This window comes from Squalius cephalus (assembly GCF_949319135.1).
Source record: "Squalius cephalus genome assembly, chromosome: 4".
Lineage (NCBI taxonomy): Eukaryota > Metazoa > Chordata > Actinopteri > Cypriniformes > Leuciscidae > Squalius > Squalius cephalus.
In genome coordinates this window covers 39,555,373-39,576,337 of record NC_137125.1, presented here as the reverse complement: position 1 = coordinate 39,576,337, position 20,965 = coordinate 39,555,373, and the positions used below count along the sequence as shown (strand labels likewise).

Here is a 20,965-nt window from a genome sequence, read left to right as displayed (position 1 = left end):
CAAAGTGGTCAGTCGTTGTATTTCAATAAGAATGCAGCCCTGCTGTGGTCATTTTGAAAGTGAGGGACATTGTTGTTTGCAAATGGATCTTGAAGCAGCAATAACATTGTGACTCATGGTCAAACATTTACTGGATGTTTTGCCCTGCATTGGGAGAGTTTGGGACAGTTTATGGCTGATGAGACTTAGGAAAGCATAAAATTGTTATTGTACCCTGAGCTGTTGAAAACAAATGAAGGAAATAAATACAAATTCTAAATGGTACAGCTAGATTGTAAATCATCAATAATTAAAGATGATTAGACTTTATCTCAGATCCATGTCTCAAACTGTGCTCTGATTTGCTAAATTCTAAAGTCAGAATTTTTGTTGTAAACTCCAATGTTTAGCTTTTATTTTATTGCTCTATATTCCTACTGAATGCACAGGATGATAATTATTTTAAACATAAATTAGAACTCCATAAAATTCCATAAAAGGGGAACATGTGAGGAAAAAAAAAAGCATTTTTCCTCTTAGTCTACAGGCTTTTTGTTCTACATCTGGGCATGCTTGAAATGCTGTGGTTTGTCCAGTGATGCGTCAGGGAAACCCTCACATGGACTACTTATAGATGTGAACCTCAGAACTCACTTCCTGTTAAAGTGCATTGTGGGTTCCACCCTGTTGTAAAATTTGTTTTACTCCATGCAAGGACAAGAACAAAATCTATGCACGCACCTGCTTTGTTTTTGCACATTTAGATGTCTGGTTGGTTTGGAGGTATGCAGATAGTTGGTAAAGTTTATACCACTGTTTGATTAAAAAAAGAAAGAAGAACAAAAGAACTTCCTTACATTTGTTGAATTATCCGGAATCTGTTTATGGTAACTATCTCTGTTGGTTAATTCTGAAACATCAGGCAAGCACTTTTGTGAATATAGCTTGTCGGAGTCCATAAACGGATAAAAAAAAAAATATATATATATATATATATATATAAATTATTAATAATATAATATCATATATAATAATACAGACAATTGTCTATATGAAATATTTAATATTTATATTATCTGTCTTACAGCATTATAAAATCATGCTAGTAATTTTTAATGATGATTTTAATTTTTGAATGCATAATAAGATTTTTTTGATGAAAGATATTAATTTTAATGTTAAAATCTAGCTTTTTTATTTTGGGGGTCCCTGAGTCAGACCTATAAAGGTTGAAAATCTCTGTTTTGGGATATATAATGGTCTTAGTTCAGTTTTGTATGATTTCCTTTCCTTTTCCAGTTGAGCTGTGTGCTGCGGCATTTCCAAATGCATCATCTTAACACCCTTCGCCAGTTTGAAGGGAGAGAAATCATAGTGTTACAAGCCAGTTTTGTCTTGCGCTATTCCCACAACACACACACACACACACACACACACAAATACCTGTGCTGACTCGGTAGCTAACAGCAACAGGAAACCAGCCATCATTGCTGCAAAGAGAAACACAGAGAGAGGAAAGGAGGAGATAGATAAAGAGAATGAAGCAGCTCACAGCATGTTAAAAGGAGCAGGCGGACCCTGAGCTCGCACCTCGTAGCGCACACACATACTCAGTCTCTGCTCCTGTCCCTTGGAGCGAGCCACATGCGCTCACTCCAGCCGGTAATTAATAGACAGAGTGTGTGAAGAGTCCTCGGTTGCTGGGAGAGAAACAGGAAGAGAGGGAAACGCCGTGAAGGATATGTATCACAATTTAACCGTAATCTGGTGCAGATCTGCTTCCCGCGAGCCTCTGTGCTGCATTGAAGGAAAGAAGTGATAGAAGAGGAAGAGAGGAGGAAGACAAGGAGGAGTGTGCTCTCAGCACGTGCACCTGGATGCTGGTTATTGGCTGCGGCGAGCGAGCGTGTGTGTGGGCAGGATGATATTTGAAGCTCCCTGGTGCAAGGGGCAGTTTTGCGACTGAGCTTGTGTGCCAGCTGCCACCTGAGGCACGCAGATCATGTGAGGAGGAGCAAACTTCGAGATAAGGTAGAAAAAGTGCGAGGGATCCTAAAGAACGTGTGAAAATATGAAGCGGGGAGCTGACTTTTCTGTGTTCCAGGGCGGTAGCCCACCTCGCAAGTCACCGCAGTCTCTCACAGACAATCTAAACCTCCGCAAGCAACGTTCTCTCGGCAACCTCGTGCTGCTTAGTGATGGGGAGCAGAGGGTTTACACCTTTGAGCTGGACGAACCGCCATGCCCACCTTCGTCAGCATCCGGGATGTCGTCTTCATCACCCTCGCCCCAACACGGCCGATCCAGCGCTCGTAGACACCCCGAAAGCAGCACCCGAGCTCGGTCGCTCTCGCTGTCCCTCACCAAGATGCTCTCCCAGTCCGAACACTCCCTTATACCAGTGCCCTGGGGTCGGAAGTCCAGCCGGATGGCACCTGCGCATCAGCTCCAGCGGCCGGAGTTGGTGGATAAAGCGGGCAGCAGTAGAAGATCAGATGAGGACACCCGGGCAGGTCCAGCGGGCACTGGGGGAGACTGGGAGCTTGAGAGTGCCAGAGACGAGCAGGCACAGCTAGATAAAGAGGTTATACTCACTATGCTGGGAGACCTGGAGCAGGTTTTAAACCCGCAGACACGCCGTAAGTGCCATGCCGTATAGCTACACAGAGTCACTCAAACTCATCAGTAACATACTGTAACAGTCTTTGTGTCTTGCTTGTGAGTTGCTGTGGTAATGATCATATTTATCCCTGTACTCCGAGTCGAGCGTGTGTGTGACTGCATTAGAAACGGTTCTTGGGGATGTCAGGGTGAATTATGGTTCTCTGATTGTGCTATAGGAGAACATTTAGAAGCCACATTCACCTGCCGGCTATGGAAGCATTGCCATGCTGTCTGCTGCTCTGATCAATAGCTCTATTTACCCTCCCGTCGGTGTGATCCATGCTTTTATTCCTCACCCATCTAATATTAACCGCCAACCACGGGGCTGTTTGTTCGCAAGCCCACCACCTCATCTTATTGAAGTAATTCAGTTCCCTGTAGTTCAGTGTGATCGCAGCATTCTTTCACACAGCATTTGAGGTAACTGAGGAAATGTTTTAGAGGGGTTATTTCTTACTTGTTTTAGTGGACACTGTTGCTAGTGCTAATTCTTAAAGGGATTGTTCACATAAAATTCTGTCTGAAAATCATTTACTTGATGTCATTCCAAACCTATGAGCATTTCTTTCTTCTGTGAAACAAAAAATAGATATTTAGAGAAAAATTATGTGCTTTTTTGGCCGTACATTAAAAGTCAGTAGAGTCCAATGTTGTTTAGACCCCAACAGTCTTCAAAATATCTTCAAAAGAGTGAAATGCATACAAGTTTGAAATACATGGAAGTGAGTAAATTATGAACTTTCAGTTTATTGGTGAACTATCCCTTCTAAGTAAGGGATTTGTTCAAATCTCTAAGCCTAAGTAATAAACTCCAGCATAACTCAGTCTACACAGTTGTTTTTTTTTTCTACGGACAATAGTACCTCAAAAAAAAAAAAAAGAAAAAAAAAAAAAAAAAATATATATATATATATATATATATATATATATATATATATATATATATATATATATATATATATATATATATACAGTATATATATACAGTGCTATGCCTAAGTTTAGACACCCATACTAAAGTTGACTAAAAAGAGGAATAAAAAATCATCTTTTGGAAACTGAAATTAATGCCTTAATTTAAAAAATGTGGAAAAATCCAACCTTTAAGGACACCAATTTTCTTTGTGAATGAATAATGTATCGTAAATAAATAAATATTTTTCCTTAAAATACAGGGTGCATAAGTTTGGACACCCCTACTGTATGTTAAATTCCCATAGAGGCAGGCAGATTTTTATTTTTAAAGGCCAGTTACTTCATGGAGCCAGGATACTATGCATCCTGATAAAGTTCCCTTGGCCTCTGGAATTAAAATAGCCCCACATCATCACATAGCCTTCACCATACCTAGAGATTGGCATGGTTTTATTTCAGTTAGCCTAATAGCTAGTTTGATTTGCATTGAGAGATGATCTTATGGAAAGTACTCCATGCCAATCTCTAGGTATGGTGAAGGCTATGTGATGATGTGGGGCTATTTTAATTCCAAAGGCCGAGGGAACTTTATCAGGATGCATAGTATCCTAAAAATAAAAATAAAAAATACTTAAATAAAAATCTGCCTGCCTCTATGGGAATTTAACATAGGGGTGTCCAAACTTATGCACCCTGTATTTTAAGGAAGAACATTTATTTATTTATGATACATTATTCATTCACAAAGAAAATTGGTGTCCTTAAAGGTTGGATTTTTCCTATTTTTTTTTTAATTAAGGCATTAAGTTCAATTTCCAAAAGATGATTTTTTATTCCTCTTTTTAGTCAACTTTAGCATGGGTGTCTAAACTTATGCATAGCACTGTATATATATATATGGTAATGGTCATATTTATCCCTGTACTCGGGGTCAGATTTTGCTTAGAAAAGTAATAGCGCACCTTACATAAAATAAATAAATAATAATACAAATAAAAAAGAAATATATATATATATATATATATATATAATATAACTTTTCTAAGCAATCTGACTAATGCTTTTAGCCTTGTGAACGATGAAATTCATCCCATAAAATCCCATAAAATGTTACTGTTATTATTGGCTAACATCATTGCATAGAAAACGGTATCAACGCCCGCTCAAGTAAGTGTTTTTCATGTGAGTTAGTGTTTTGAAAACATTATCCATATTAAACCATCATTTAAAGACAAAGCATTATGAAATCATTTGAAAGCATTTGTGATGCAGCTACTGTCCGTTTCTTTCAAATTTCTTTGCAAAGTCTCCATTACCCCGCTGACGAAACAAAATGCCCCTAACAAATATATAATCCTTCAACGCGATCCGGGACACCTTTAAAATACATCAACGCGATCCGGGACACCTTTAAAATACACCATCCAGTTGTTTCCGACGTTAAGATACTTCTAAAGTCTGTACAGAGACACAAATTAGCTGTTTAAACTGGACGCGTCAAATCCAACGTTCTTTCACTTTTCCATTTGTCCTGTCGACAGACTCAAGTGCATTGAGCATGTCAGAAACTAAACGCACATCAAAACGCGTATCTAGTATAGACAACATCAGTTATTATAATGGGTTCTATTTGCTTTTGACGCGACACAACGCTCACATCCAGTGCAGGCAAACGTGAGCAGTTAAGCGACTGAAAGCCAGTAGGTGGGGCCTGTGGTGCGATAATGTATAACTATTTGTCGATGTCTTGCTTTGGAGGCAGTCATATGCAAATGTATTTTCCCGTGTGACATCACAAGTCACCCGATATCAAAACAAGCTGTTTTTAGAGCTTGAATAAATAAATGCTTCGTTTATAATGAGGAGGTCGTTTTAAGCTGTGAAATTTGCAGGATGTTTTAATGGTACAAAGACCTCTTACTGTATATGATGAAGGCAAATTTGATTTCTCATGTCATGGTCCCTTTAAGCAGGTTTTTGCCACTGTACCTTTAATACTACAGTATATTTAATTGGCTAAACTCTTTGCTATTAGGGCACAGAAATCTGCTGTGTCACCCTTTTTGCCTTGAAATGAGTGATACGGTACAACACAGCTCTGAATTATGCAAAACACAAGCAGGACAATGCAATCTGCAATCGATTCCAGTTTGTAGCTGTAGACTCTGAGGTTAGCTTTCACACTGGCACAATGAGGTTAAATCAAAGCAAATTCTCAGCTAACATCTGATCAGACAGAGCCAGCGAGGTGTCCTCACACCTTCCTTTGCTGCTGACAGGCTCAAATGGTGCTTACAGGAATGTGTCTGCTCGCCCAGAGGGCAACAAGTGCAGTTATACCACCCAGAGCCCTCTTGATCATCAAATACCCGAGTCAGAAGCTCTTGTATTGTTTGTTCATTTCCAGGATTCACATACATTGAGAATGCACCGTGCACCTGCTATATGTGTGTGGGTTTTAAATTGCCCTTTGCTCTATATGTGAGGTAGTGTAGGAAAGAGAAATTACTTTATTTGCCTTACGCAGGTTGGCTGAATGGTCCATTACAATGCTATAAAATAAGCATTCTGGGTAATAGAGGTTCCTGATATATTCACAGTGACTCTGTATGTGCTCCAGAGCTATGCCTCTCTGGTCTGTAGGGATCAGGATGGTCGACTAGTTTAATTAGTGAGGTTTAGTGTTCTGTTTTTTTCTGTTTAGTTGTTTGAGAGTTAATATTTTATGTGGTGTGCTTTAAAGGGATGAACTTTGAGATACACCCTTTCAAAGAGGATTTTAGCATGGTACTGTGACTAAAAATGTCAACACGGTAATCTGTCTCAGAACCGTTGCATCTCTCAAAGTCATTCTCTTTACATAATTGCCGCCACAGTCATCTTTTGTAACGAATCAAACTGTCAGCTGCAAGGAATATAGTTTTGAACAAAGTTAGAGATATTTTTGGAATGTTGGTCTATGTACACATTAAAACAGATGTCTTGCAGTGTTTTGCACTGTGAACTTTTAGTTTGCCGTATCAAAAACCGTTTGACTTTTTAAAATGCATCTCAAAACCCTTCAATTATTTTTAAACCGTTTTTTAACATAATAATGCAACCAATGCATGCTCCATTGCTCAAGACCAGCTTGTCAGCTTTTTCATTTATGAAAATATGTTGGTTTGCACGCAGTGTTGGATCTTTACAACCCAGAATGTTACATCCATAGAAATCTTTAATATCTTTAATATGCATCTTTAATATCGCTCTAAGTTTGCACTGTGGCTCTGTATTGATGGTCAGTCATGACACCCTCATACGTGGTTGTGCTTCTCATCATGTCTTCAATCCTCTCGGACAGAACTTCCACTCAGATGACTTTTGAGTCAGGCTCACTTACATGATCGCTTCTGTTTGTCAGATGGTTTGCCTCCCAAAAAATATTGATTTGACAATACCTGTGTATTGATACTTTGCAGTCACGTGATATCTGGCGGGCAACAAACGCGGTTAGTGCATCCAATCACACAACAACTATCTGGCATGTCGTGTACACCTCAAAACACCAACTTTTGTATATTAAAACTGGCAACGTCCTGGCAAGATCCTTGATTAGTTTACTGGTTTTCGTTGCTAGAGAATGACGTTCTTGCCCGCCAGCCAGTACAACTGACGTCACGTGCAAAGTATCAATAGAGTCCAGCTCTCTAAGCAACAGCACAGACATGCTAAAACAAAATATGCGGTGGCATTTAATAACACAGGAGAGAAATAAGGTTTGACCTGGAAGTGTTTGACAAGTGAGAAGGGCTGTTGAAAATAGTTCTTGGTGTAAATCATGGTTCACATGGGAAATCACCTTTTATATTTCTTGTTTTTTTGCTAAATAATTTTCCAGACGCTGTGAAAGTAATACAGTACAATCAGTTTTGATTTAAAGCTCATTTTAAATGCCCACATAATGACAATTTTTCCACAACTTACACACTTAAGATCAGTGCACCATATACTGTATGATAGCAGATTTTTTATTATTATTTAGTGATATAAGTTTTATTATTATTAATTAGTGTTTCATATCATAGCTCATGCAATTGACACAGTATTTTACAGTCAGGGTGTGATAAAGCCAGACGTGACTGGATCAAATAAGCAGGTCTCTGATGTGATGTGGGAGTCACGCAGACCTGCTGTTAAACCTCTTACTGCCATCATCAGCTTGTATGAGTGTCCATTTGAGTGTCTTTGTTCAATGAGTTTAATGCAGTGGAAAAGAAGCACTTAACTAATCCTCTGCAGATCCAGATCCAGAGTCTGAGTTCTAGTGGTGTTGTGGCCATGAACAAATGACAAATATTTCTTTCTTGTAAAGTGCATGAATGCCTTTTGATGTCTTTTCCTGGCTTCATAATGATGTTTTTGCAATTTAACATTGATTGATTTATTATTATAAAATATAGCATGATAAACATCATGTCCAGCAGTTGAGAAAATAGAGAAAAAAGATAGATATGCTTTGTTGACATTAGTGGGGAAAACCCTTATGTTTAAACAGTCTCGCTGGAGTCTCTTAGTAGATTTTTAAATGAATCAGTTGAGTGAATAATTCAATGATGCATTCACAACACACGAAAAGACACTCTTTGGTCGATAATAATAATGCTGTAACCTGCAGAAAAGGTTCACTGAATGAATCCGTGAATGAATCTGAAAGAATCTTTTTGGGGGAACAGATTAAAACCATTTAAACCACTGAGACAATTTAAAATGTACACCTCTATTGAGTTCATACCGAATTTTCTTCACTTCTGTCCAGAAAATGAGGATGAAAATATGTGCAGTTAAATGACTCGGTCTTTTCAAATTTGACAGATTTCTGCTTTATAGGCAAATCATGCTCCAGCCAAACTTTGAGCCTGGCTTAGGGGTTAAGAAGTGGTGTCATAGCGCATGGATTACTCTGTGCTCCGCGGAAAAGTGATGACCGTGAAATCTGTCCCTTTATCCCATCAGCTGCACAGCAAGCTGTAACTTCAGCATCTAAGTTGACATGCAAGAGCAGACAGCCTCCTCTCACTAACCGCTGGCCACAGCATGTTTGACTGGTTCATATGCCGAATCTGTTTTGCCTTCCAGACTATTTACTAGCAAGCGTCTGTAACAGGGAAACCAATGTTTTCTTTTCTTTGTCCACCAGGGGAGGATCCAGAGGCTAGACGGATGCGTACAGTGAAGAACATCGCCGATCTGAGACAGAATCTCGAAGAAACCATGTCCAGTTTACGTGGGACGCAGATAAGCCACAGGTGAGTGTTAGTTCATCATTGGTTAGTTCATCATTCAAAATATTGGTGGTGAAGCTGGTGGACCAGTATGGTCTTACTTGGGAAGCTTTTTGCAATGAGCCTTATCCATTAAGATATATATATATATATAATAAAAACATAATAAAAGTAAGTTCATTAGTTCCAAAAAGTGACAGCTGCACTTTTGAAAAACTGGGACTCTTTTGCCAATTTAATTTCTTTAAAGATAGAGCTCAGCTTGGCACTCACAAACAATGCAAACCCTCACTGTGCCAACATCTTTGCTAACAAAGACACTCACCAATCTCATTGTGAAATGAAAAATGCTCAAAATTTTTGACGAGATAATCATTTATTAAAACCATATTGCCTGTAAGACCCAAATTCCCAAACACCCAATTACTAAAGAAAATACTTAAGCGTAACCACATTTGTCCGGCTCTGGGATGGCCTATTTCTGCGACTCTCTCTTTATCTCACTCACAATGTGAACGTAATTTCACAGGAAAGTGGTTCAGAGGCAGCGCTCTGACATGACAGATGGTGTTGGCCCTTTCTCTCTTTCCCTCATGGGGAGCATCTTCTTTGGAAATCAATGCTTGGCCTTTTTGTTTTTTTTCACAGCACATTGCTTCTCAAAGGAGCCAAAAAGGCGTTAGACACTTCCTCACACTCCCTCACCGTAAGCCTAACCAGTAAAGAGCCCATGAATCAAAAAACTCCAACCTTTCTTTGTATGGAGTTCATAACGCTCAGATGTATATGTTGTTGATGCACGGCTGTCAGGCTGTGTACTCGATGAATGAAGATGAGGAAAAAACTATTAATCACTGTGACAAACTGAACAAAGTAATTCAGGGCAAGACAACAGGCTTTATAGAAACAACAGAGTTGCAAAGACTGAAAGATAGCGATCCAGCTAATTGTAGGGAAGAGCTCCATTTTCTCCATTGTGACATCGTTCGGTCGTCAGGAATTTGACCTGTCGTTTTCTCAGACGTTGACCCACTCTGTGCATTCCATCAAACATCATACATCTCGCAGGAGCTTTTGAAATTGACTTCCATTCATCTCTAAACATACAGTACCATATGATTGGTATACAGAAGAGTATAGAGTACCCATGTTCTTTCAGAAACTCTTGCACACACGTATTCACTGCAGTGCTGGGAACGCCACAAAGCTCTATTGATCTGAACCTGGGTTTGTGTTTGGAAGGTTCTCAGACCTTAAATATGGTATTGATTGATGTTAAAAAAATAAAATAAAAAATAAATCCTCAGTATATGAGTTTGGGATCTTCAAGGTCAATACAGCATCTCAAAGAAAATGAAAATTCCATCCAGACTTCATGGGGATTTATTTGATGGAAACTCATTATAAATACTATACAAGATGCTGTATAGGCAGATTAAGTCTGTATACTGTGTGAAAAAATGATCCCATATTTTCATTGTAGTCTCAGACCTTTGGGCACCACTGTATATATTGATGCAATGCAATAATAACAAATAAGATGTAGGCTACATAAAACCACAGTGTTTGCCTAAAATTCACTACAATGTGTGCATTATGAATTGATAAAAAATCTCAAAAGATTTCAGAACAGCTCCTGTTAATTAGCAAAGCGTGCATTATTATACTTCCTGATGTAAGAGGGTGTTGAAATAAGCTCTAGCACTTTTCTCACCGGTAGCTTTTATAATCGTGTTTCCATTTCATCAGGCCATTTGATTTCAAGCCGCTCGTTCAAGGTATAGCAGAGGAGGATGGCAGACTCAGAATAATGCTGCAGTCTTACCCTTACCCAGTAGCGGTAGCATGTTGCTAAGAGACGAGGGTTGTCGAGAAGATGAGACATCAGGAATATATATAGAGGAACTGTCAGCTGTCATGAGGAGTGACATCAGAGAGGAAGATAAATGCTGGTGACTTGGCCAGAGGGTGATTCGGGAGATCAATAGATTAGACTGAGCAACCTGCCGAAATGTGCTGCATCCAGTGACGTTCACTAACTCGAGATTCATGATTTATGTTCTTAGCGAGCCATAAACCTCAGCTCATACACTTCCTGTTGGCTTGGATTTGTAGACGAAAAGGGAAGTCATTGTTTCTTAGTTGGTCTGGGTTCTTTGTTCAACACGATTGCACGTGTACCGTACTGCAGGGACGCTCACATTACACAGTTCAGCAACCACTTTTAGAAAATACGGGGTGACCAGAGGGCAGTGAATAAAATGACCAAAAAGCCTGTCACTGCTCACCAGTCAGTGATGATGATGGTATTTCCATATTCTTATGTTTTGCTTCTTGATTATTGGAATACTTTACAATAAAATTTAATTCATTAACATTAGGTGTGATGAACTAACAATGAGCAATACTTTGACAGCGTTTATTAATTAATTTTTTAAATATTTAGAATTATATAAATCAGTGTTATTTTAGAATGATGTATATACTATTATAGTAGTTATTCATATTTTCAATTAGCATTATTTTAAAGGGGACCTATTATGCAAAATTCATTATTACATGGTGTTTGAACTAGGGATGTTAACCGATGACCGTTTGACCGATGGTTGACCGTATCAACGTTAACCGATCAAAGTTGTCGGTAGTCGGTTAAAAAAAAAAAAAGTGATCTCTAAATTAGGCTATTATAGACTATAATAGGCTATATACAGTGGACTAAACGCTACTACAGTTAGCCATCTCATTCCAAGATCTTTTTGTGTGAAGTGAACAAATCCCTCACACTCAATTTTTCATAACTCGTCATTTTCTTTATTATTGTTAGCACTACCTCAAACTAAAGCGGCGTCTCTTCGGAGCTGTCATTTTCTTAAATGAGCCGCGGCAATGTTTCAAATGAGCTTCTAACGCTAGACAAGCGCCTTTATTTTCAACGCGATCACCTTGTACCCAAACCATTTCGAAACTAAGGAGCCATTTGTCCTCTGATTACATACAAGCTCCTCGGCGCCGCGTTTGCGGGACTCATGTTTCGCGCTGTAGGGGATTTAAAAAAAGTGATGTGAGTGGAAGGGCGGCAGTGTGTGTGTGCGCGGGAGGCAGAGCGGCAGAGAGATGCGACAGAGTTGCGAAATTGCTGGCGCGGCTCGAAAAGGCTGTTATTTCAAATAGCGTAGCATATTTTAAACAAATCGGTTAACCGGTTTCAACCGGCTAATGAGACTTGGTGGTCGGTCAAGAAATTTTTTTGTTTTCCGCCATCCCTAGTTTGAACATAAATGTGTGTCGGCAGTACACAACCACCCTATAATGGTAAAAATCCACTCACTCCTCTTTTTTTAATACCCATAAATCATAAGCAGTGTTTTAGAATAAGCCATTTGCAGTTTCTATGCAATGTGACGTCACATTGTTTAGGCCCCGCCCACGACTGCTGACGGACTCTGCCCTATTAGCATAGACCCCGCCTGTCTAAAGTGAGCTTTATACAGTCCGCCATGTTTATCTCCTCGCCAGAGCATTTAACAGCAGCATTCATGTAAGAAATGTATTCTTATTAAAGCTACTAAATTTATTCAGTCAAGAGCAGTGAGTGATTTTCTCTTTTTTCTTTTGTTGTTTGATTCATTTTAACAGCAAATGTAGCACTAGGTACTGTATATTACGCTGCTTTCACTTTAATACACAGATCTAAAATACACATGCAATTTATTTACTTGCTGTTTACGTTTACAGACATAATGGACTGTTTATGTGAACTTTGTGTGTTTTTGACATAACTTTGTGTGTATTTGAGAGTTTAAGCACAATAAGACGTGAAAGAGAACAGCTTTCTGTGCGCGTGCTTCGGATGTCAGCGCTAAGAATAGCATTTATCAGAAGTTTAGACTGATATGGCTTTAAAACGCATGCAGATAATAAACTTTCATGATGATGAAGAACTGCAATGTCACGTGAGAGTGACCACGATAGAGATGATAATCAAAAACAGAGATTTTTTTAGTTTTTGGCAGAGTATCCGAGGCACGAGCTGTAAAGCCCCTGCCCTATTCTGAAAGCATCTCATTTGCATTTAAAGATACATGCACGAAAACAGCATGTTTTCCCATTTTTTTTTTTTTTTTATTATTTTTTGTTATTTTAGTACTTCACTTTACACTTATTTATTTCATTTTTATTTATCAAGTTTATTTTTCAATCAAATATTTAAATATTATTTTATTTCAGCTTTATTTCAATTACCCAAAATTATTTGTAATAGTTTTAGTTGATGAAGACAATGCTGGTATAAGTGGCCATATAGTTGATGTATTATACAGGCACATGAATTTACTGTAGATTAATAAATGCTGTAAAAAATGTTAATTGTTAGTTCAGGATATGTAATGCATAAATTCATGTTGACAATTCAAACCTTATTATAAAGTACCACAGTAATTAAACAAGAAATATGAACTGCAAAACTTGAAGTATCCCTGCCCTCCTGCGTAAATCCATCTAATCCATTTTTTTGGTCAGTACTACCAAGTAAAAGCCCTCCTCTATTATTATTATTTTATTTATTTTTTTTGCTTGTGTATTTGTACATACATGCTTCTCATTTGTATTTGTCTTGTCCACAGATTTGCACCATTTTTATAAACATCAACAACCCAATAAACCGACCTGATGTGTTCTGACTGTGAAATTCAATATTACTGTTCAAATATGTACGTGTTTGTTTCCTATCTATACAAAAACACCAGTCAGCCATGAGCGTGACCATCCCTGGCTTGGTATCCACCCTTCATTACTGCTGAGTCACAACTCTCTGGTGTATTTCATAACAAGAGCGTCCACACACTTAATGCTGGTTTCAGATATACCACAGCACAACAGAATAACACTAGGCGGGAACGCTGTTTCTGTAAATTAGACCCTTGGACTTTTCAATACAAATCAATACATGTATCTTTGGTCTACTAATACTACTGTAGTTTGCTTTTTCACGGTACATGAAAGTGTATCTCTTTCGAAGGATGTTGTTAACCAGCTTACATGCTGGCTAACCACTAATGAGATTCGTTCTGAATGGACTTTGATGGAGAGGATATTAATATGCCGGTGCTGTAGTCATGACAACGTCGCCTTGGCGCTGATGACTTATTTGTTAAGTGACACTCGTTTTTGACCCCCTGCTGTTGTCCCTTCATGCGAATAACTGACTGTCATTTTATTTTGGGGATTTTTTGGGTATATGCTTGTAGACATTGTTTAAACAAGCTATTTCATATTCATTAATTTGTATATTTAATGATATTTATGTGTAATCTAAAATTGAATAGAACCTGAAAATTTACCCTAGAAATTGAAAATATGTCCGTAATGTGATTGTCTCACCACTAGAGAGAGCTGTTGCAGGACAGTCTTCTTGTGACGGGTGTGTCATTATGGGCGTCTGTATTTGAGCATTTGTCCATATGTTGTTTTCTCACTCGTTCCCGCATCAACAAGCTTGTGAACGTGTGGAGACACCTATACACACATCAGTTCACACATTTATATTCACACAATCAAAGACATACATGGAGCACTTAACAAAGGTCAGGAGGTCAGACTGAAGTTTTGCTGGCGGTAACACGCTTGTTGATGGGCTGATGCTAGTTGAAGTGAAAGATGAGAATAGCTTCCATTTTATGGAGAGCAGAAATCAAGCACAACCACATTGGCAATCTTTCTGCTTCAGCTGGGTCCTTCACACCACGCTGAACACTCACAACCTACAGATAGAAGACCTGCTGTGGAGAGAGACTCTATCTATCTATCTATCCATCTATCTATCTGCTATATTCATGTAGGTTATAAATAAAAAAATCAGTACAATATATTGTTTTTCCAAAAACTACTAAATTCTACTACTAAACTACTAAATACTAAACATTTTTATTTTAGTTTGTTTTGGAATCGCTGAAATAAAAGCTAATGATGGGTAAAACTGGAAATAAACTAAAATAATTTACTAATACCACATACAGTGAGGAAAATAAGTATTTGAACACCCTGCTATTTTGCAAGTTCTCCCACTTAGAAATCGTGGAGGGGTCTGAAATTGTCATCGTAGGTGCATGTCCACTGTGAGAGACATAATCTAAAAAAAAAAATCCAGAAATCACAATGTATGATTTTTTAACTATTTATTTGTATGATACAGCTGCAAATAAGTATTTGAACACCTGAGAAAATCAATGTTAATATTTGGTACAGTAGCCTTTGTTTGCAATTACAGAGGTCAAACGTTTCCTGTAGTTTTTCACCAGGTTTGCACACACTGCAGGAGGGATTTTGGCCCACTCCTCCACACAGATCTTCTCTAGATCAGTCAGGTTTCTGGGCTGTCGCTGAGAAACACAGAGTTTGAGCTCCCTCCAAAGATTCTCTATTGGGTTTAGGTCTGGACACTGGCTAGGCCACGCCAGAACCTTGATATGCTTCTTACAGAGCCACTCCTTGGTTATCCTGGCTGTGTGCTTCGGGTCATTGTCATGTTGGAAGACCCAGCCTCGACCCATCTTCAATGCTCTAACTGAGGGAAGGAGGTTGTTCCCCAAAATCTCGCAATACATGGCCCCGGTCATCCTCTCCTTAATACAGTGCAGTCGCCCTGTCCCATGTGCAGAAAAACACCCCCAAAGCATGATGCTACCACCCCCATGCTTCACAGTAGGGATGGTGTTCTTGGGATGGTACTCATCATTCTTCTTCCTCCAAACACGTTTAGTGGAATTATGACCAAAAAGTTCTATTTTGGTCTCATCTGACCACATGACTTTCTCCCATGACTCCTCTGGATCATCCAAATGGTCATTGGCAAACTTAAGACGGGCCTTGACATGTGCTGGTTTAAGCAGGGGAACCTTCCGTGCCATGCATGATTTCAAACCATGACGTCTTAGTGTATTACCAACAGTAACCTTGGAAACGGTGGTCCCAGCTCTTTTCAGGTCATTGACCAGCTCCTCCCGTGTAGTTCTGGGCTGATTTCTCACCTTTCTTAGGATCATTGAGACCCCACGAGGTGAGATCTTGCATGGAGCCCCAGTCCGAGGGAGATTGACAGTCATGTTTAGCTTCTTCCATTTTCTAATGATTGCTCCAACAGTGGACCTTTTTTCACCAAGCTGCTTGGCAATTTCCCCGTAGCCCTTTCCAGCCTTGTGGAGGTGTACAATTTTGTCTCTAGTGTCTTTGGACAGCTCTTTGGTCTTGGCCATGTTAGTAGTTGGATTCTTACTGATTGTATGGGGTGGACAGGTGTCTTTATGCAGCTAACGACCTCAAACAGGTGCATCTAATTTAGGATAATAAATGGAGTGGAGGTGGACATTTTAAAAAGGCAGACTAACAGGTCTTTGAGGGTCAGAATTCTAGCTGATAGACAGGTGTTCAAATACTTATTTGCAGCTGTATCATACAAATAAATAGTTAAAAAATCATATATTGTGATTTCTGTATTTTTTTTTTTTTTAGATTATGTCTCTCACAGTGGACATGCACCTACGATGACAATTTCAGACCCCTCCATGATTTCCAAGTGGGAGAACTTGCAAAATAGCAGGGTGTTCAAATACTTATTTTCCTCACTGTATATTATTAGCTATTTATTTTTGATTAATATCAGTTTTCCAAATCATACTAGTTATTGCTGTATTTAGCTAAATAGTCTTTTTGTTTTTAGAAATTATATACCATAGTAAGACCCTTTTCACCCTTTTTATTTACACATTTACTGTACAGTAGAATGTTGTTTTGGGTTTTAAAGATGTACCATGGTCACCTTGGAGTTCCATAAAAATACCACTTTACACAATATGAATATGATAATGAAGGATCAACATCAATGCAGAATGGTATTACTTTCTGATAACAATGGTACTACCACAGGGTAGACTCAAAATATAAAAGTATTGGAAACATTAAAGGTGAAGTGTAATTTATTCACCATTGTGGAGCCAAACTGAATTGGAATCGGTGGATTGGAGCTTTCTTCTGTGTATTGGAGAAGAACGCTATCCATTAGCATTTCTATTCACCTCAATGGCATTTGCTCTCCTAGTATTTACTACAATTTAAAGGTTTGCTTTGGGGTCACTCAGACTTAAAAATATATATATATACTTTTACTCATAAGGATGCATTAAATTGATGAAAAGTGGCAGTAAAGACATTTATAATGTGGCAAAAAAATTCTATTTCAAATAAATGCTGTTCTTTTTTTAACCTTCTATTTATTGAAGAATCCTGAAAAAAAGCACGGTTTCCACAAAAACAAGCGTTGATAATATTAAGAAATGCTTCTTGAGCAGCAAATCATCATATTAGAATGATTTTTGAAGGATCATGCACCGAAGACAGGAGTAATGATGCTGGAAACTCAGCTTTGCCATCACAGGAATAAATTACATTTTAAAATATATTTAAATAGAAAACTATTCTTTTAAATCATAATATTATTTCACATTTTTTGATCAAATAAATCTGGCTGAGTGAGCAGATTTTCTTTAAAAAACATAAAAAATCTTACCAACCCTAAACTTTGGACCATGAGTGTAATTTGAAATCTGCCATCTTTCCTCATAGGCACAATAGTTGTGGAGCAAATCATCTTGTCAAACACATTTGTGTAAGTCAGCCAGTTTGAAAGGTTTTTGCACCATGCCAATATTCAGGAGAGTAGGTGGATATTTTAAACTCCAAACTTTACTTTAGAAACAGTGCTGCATTGCAGGGTACAGATTGGTCCTCAAACTGTCAAGCAAACTCCTCACCTTGGCACAGGTGTTACAGTAGATATTTACGCCTTTAAATGGCAAGTCAGCTGTTTCAGAAGCAGGATATTGATCTAATTACCCAAATCCGTCTGCAGTCCTCAAAATCTCTCTTCTAATCTCCTTCTCTTCCTCATTTTTTTCTTTGTAGTACCCTTGAGACAACATTCGACACCACTGTAACTACAGAAGTGAACGGTCGTGGCCTCCCCGCCCTGTCGAGCCGCTCTTCCCCCATGTCTTGGCGTCTCGCCCAAGGGTCCAATCCTCGCCTTCAGGCCGGCGATGCTCCTAGCTTCACCCCGCCCAGATCCAGTGCTGGCACCACTGGTCGCTATGGTGACTCATCGAGGTTGTTATACACTGCCCCCCTGAGGAGAGCGGCGGCCTCAGGGGTTCGAGGGTCAGAGCCGGGGGAGAAAGGTGGGGTTTCTGAGGCGGGACCAGAGGTGGACGTGACCGGATACGGGAGCGATGGGGACATACTCGCCAAGAATGTACATGCAGACGATATCAGTGGGTAAGAAACTACGACATTAGAAACCATATTGGATAACAAACCATGAAGAAACAGCATCTTTTTTGGGGTGTTTTTCAAGAAATGAATGTTTAATTGGTACTCTGCAAGGACAAAAGTGACAGTAAAGACATTTAATGTTATTTGATTTCTGTTTCAAATAAATGCTATTCTTTATAATCATCAAAAAAATCATGAAAAATAGATTCTTTTTTTCTACATACATAAACTAAACAATGATATTCTCATAGTTTAAGCAGACCAGTCAAACAATCGATCACTTTTTCTGTTGCTGTATGCAGTGTTCATAAACAGAAGGCTGTTTAAAAAAAAAAATGATCGATTTATCACATTGATGTTCATTCCATCAAAGCAGAGAGGGAGTACAGCTGTTTCTCAATATCCTTATATGGGTGAGAAACACTCATACACCATCATATGTCTCTGTTTGGAGGAATAGCTCAGGGTCACATATACATCACTGTGTGATGCACTATTGCTTTTGCCTTTGCTGTCTCTATGCTTATGAATAGATGGAGAGAGAAAATAACACTAGAAATGAAGTCTATAAGAGTCTGACTCACACGGGAACCAAAGTATGTACCTGAACCTGAAGAAACTTGCATGAAAGTAATGGATTTGGGGATACTAAACACAATGAAGCTCAAACCTGCAGGCAGTGCATCTGCTTGAAACAGCAATTAGCTGAAGTATTACACTTATTATCAGAACGCTAATGTTTTGTACTCTCTAATCTGTGGCATGTTTTTAATTCACTGATTCTCATCAAATAGTATTACATACTGTAAATAAAAATGATGCTCACATACATGTAGATTCACAACGCATTGTAATTGTTTATATACTATTATAATATTTATGAATATTTTGAATCATTTTCATTTTATTTATATATATATATATATATATATATATATATATATATATATATATATATATACTAATAAATATATATATACTATTGCTGTAATAAAAGGCCAAAAAATAAAATTTCTGAGAATAAATTATACAGTATTTATTCTTACATTCCGTGGAACAGGAGAAATTTTGAAGAATGTTAATGCTGCTCTTTTCCATATAATGAAAGCTGATGTCAAGCAGCCATCAAGCTTCAGAAATGACAACAAAAGTAGTTCATAATGCTCATGCATTGTATTCGAAGTATTTAGCTCTCAAATATATTTTGTGCTACTGCATAAACTTGCAAGAACCAATTGCATAACACTAACAAACATGGTCAAATCTAGCAACAAAGTTGAGTAAATGATGAAAAATGAACCTCACTTATATTAACCCCCAAATGCTCACAGATAATAGTTCACTGTGCATTTGTTGTTTAACCATTAAGGTATCACACAGACGGAGGTCTTTACTCTCGGAATGTCGACCTTTACTCTCGAAATGTTGGTCGCCCACCTGAGATGACACCAGCTCGAGAGGTTGTTCAAAAAGGAGTCAAAGAGATGCAAGGGGAAGACAGGTAAGACTTCCTGTTATGAATCAAACAAATAGTAATCATTCATCAATAATTTTTTTCCTGATTGATTACAGGAAGTGTTTGTAGATATTTCCTGTAATATCTTAAATGTGTACATTCACTAAACTAGCTGTACTGTGTGATTCAGCATTAGAGATATTGGATTTCCACACATTTAAGGTCTCTGACAGACTATGAAGCAGCCAAGTGCTGACCGGTTGAGGGGAAAGCTCATTTAAGAAAGTAAGAAGTTGTGACAAGATTTAAATGAAAGTGTGACATTTTCCGTAACTGTGGAAAATTGGCAAAATGTTAGAAAATGGAGTTCATTACATTGCTGGTCTCCTTCACCGTGTCATTTGATAATAGGACCCATAAAAATGTTTTAGCAGAAGCTCTAATCCAAGTGATTTATATGAATGTAACTCTTTGAGGACTTTAGCGGAGTTCAGATCAGGTGATGAATGAGATTCAGCGATTGACGGACCTGATACCACTTTTCTTTGATCAATGAGCTGCTTCCTGCCTTTATCTGTGCTGGATGAGAGCAGATATCAATGACTGGGAGTGATTCTAACTGATGAAGTCCAGACGGTATCATAGCGGCCTGCCAATCACATCAAAACCTACATCTTGTCTGCCGTCAAGCAGATTTAAATTATTTCAGCCTTTTTATTATTATATAATGTATAATAGTTATATATATATATATATATATATATATATATATATATATATATATATATATATATATATATATATATAGTAAGGGATAATCCATGGCTAGCTGTGCATGAAACGATTTTAATGCACGATGTGGAGGCAAAGAACCACCCTACATATAGTGCATTCAAATTGTTTAATGCACAGCTAACCATTAATTATCCTGCTTATACCATGGTCATTTGCCTGCACTGACAAGTTATGTTATTATTATTATTATTATTATGTTATGCTGTTATTATTGTTTGCTGTGCAATTTTTGACCGGGAGGATGATAACTGATATTTCCATCAGTTACTGCTCCTTAGATCTACCATTCTCCCAACTTTGAATCAGACACAGAGATAAATTAGCGTGGTAACATTACATTTCTTTTAATGAATTAATTATTGCATTTCTTTGAATTAATATTGATAGAGAGAGAGAGAGAGAGAGAGAGAGAGAGAGAGAGAGAGAGAGAGAGAGAGAGAGAGAGAAAGAGAGAGAGAGAGAGAGAGAGAGAGAGAGAGATGTGTCTGTGAATTATCTGTGTCTTCAGCATCTCTCTACTCTCACACTCTGAAGCTGTGAGTTTAATTACTTCAAAAAGAGCAATGTTATC

At 38.1% G+C, this 20,965-nt stretch overlaps 1 protein-coding gene across 6 annotated transcripts in view; it reads left to right on the top strand.

The window, feature by feature from the left end:
• The window catches only part of nav3 (neuron navigator 3), a 309,331-nt gene that overhangs the window by 242,571 nt on the left and 45,795 nt on the right, over positions 1 to 20,965 (top strand). For all 6 annotated transcript variants that reach the window (XM_079868451.1, XM_079868450.1, XM_079868448.1 and 3 more), the window contains 3 exons: positions 8,738 to 8,846; positions 17,778 to 18,146; positions 19,513 to 19,644. In XM_079868451.1, coding sequence (XP_079724577.1) covers positions 8,738 to 8,846; positions 17,778 to 18,146; positions 19,513 to 19,644 — 610 coding nt within the window. The remainder of the gene's footprint in view (positions 1 to 8,737; positions 8,847 to 17,777; positions 18,147 to 19,512; positions 19,645 to 20,965) is intronic.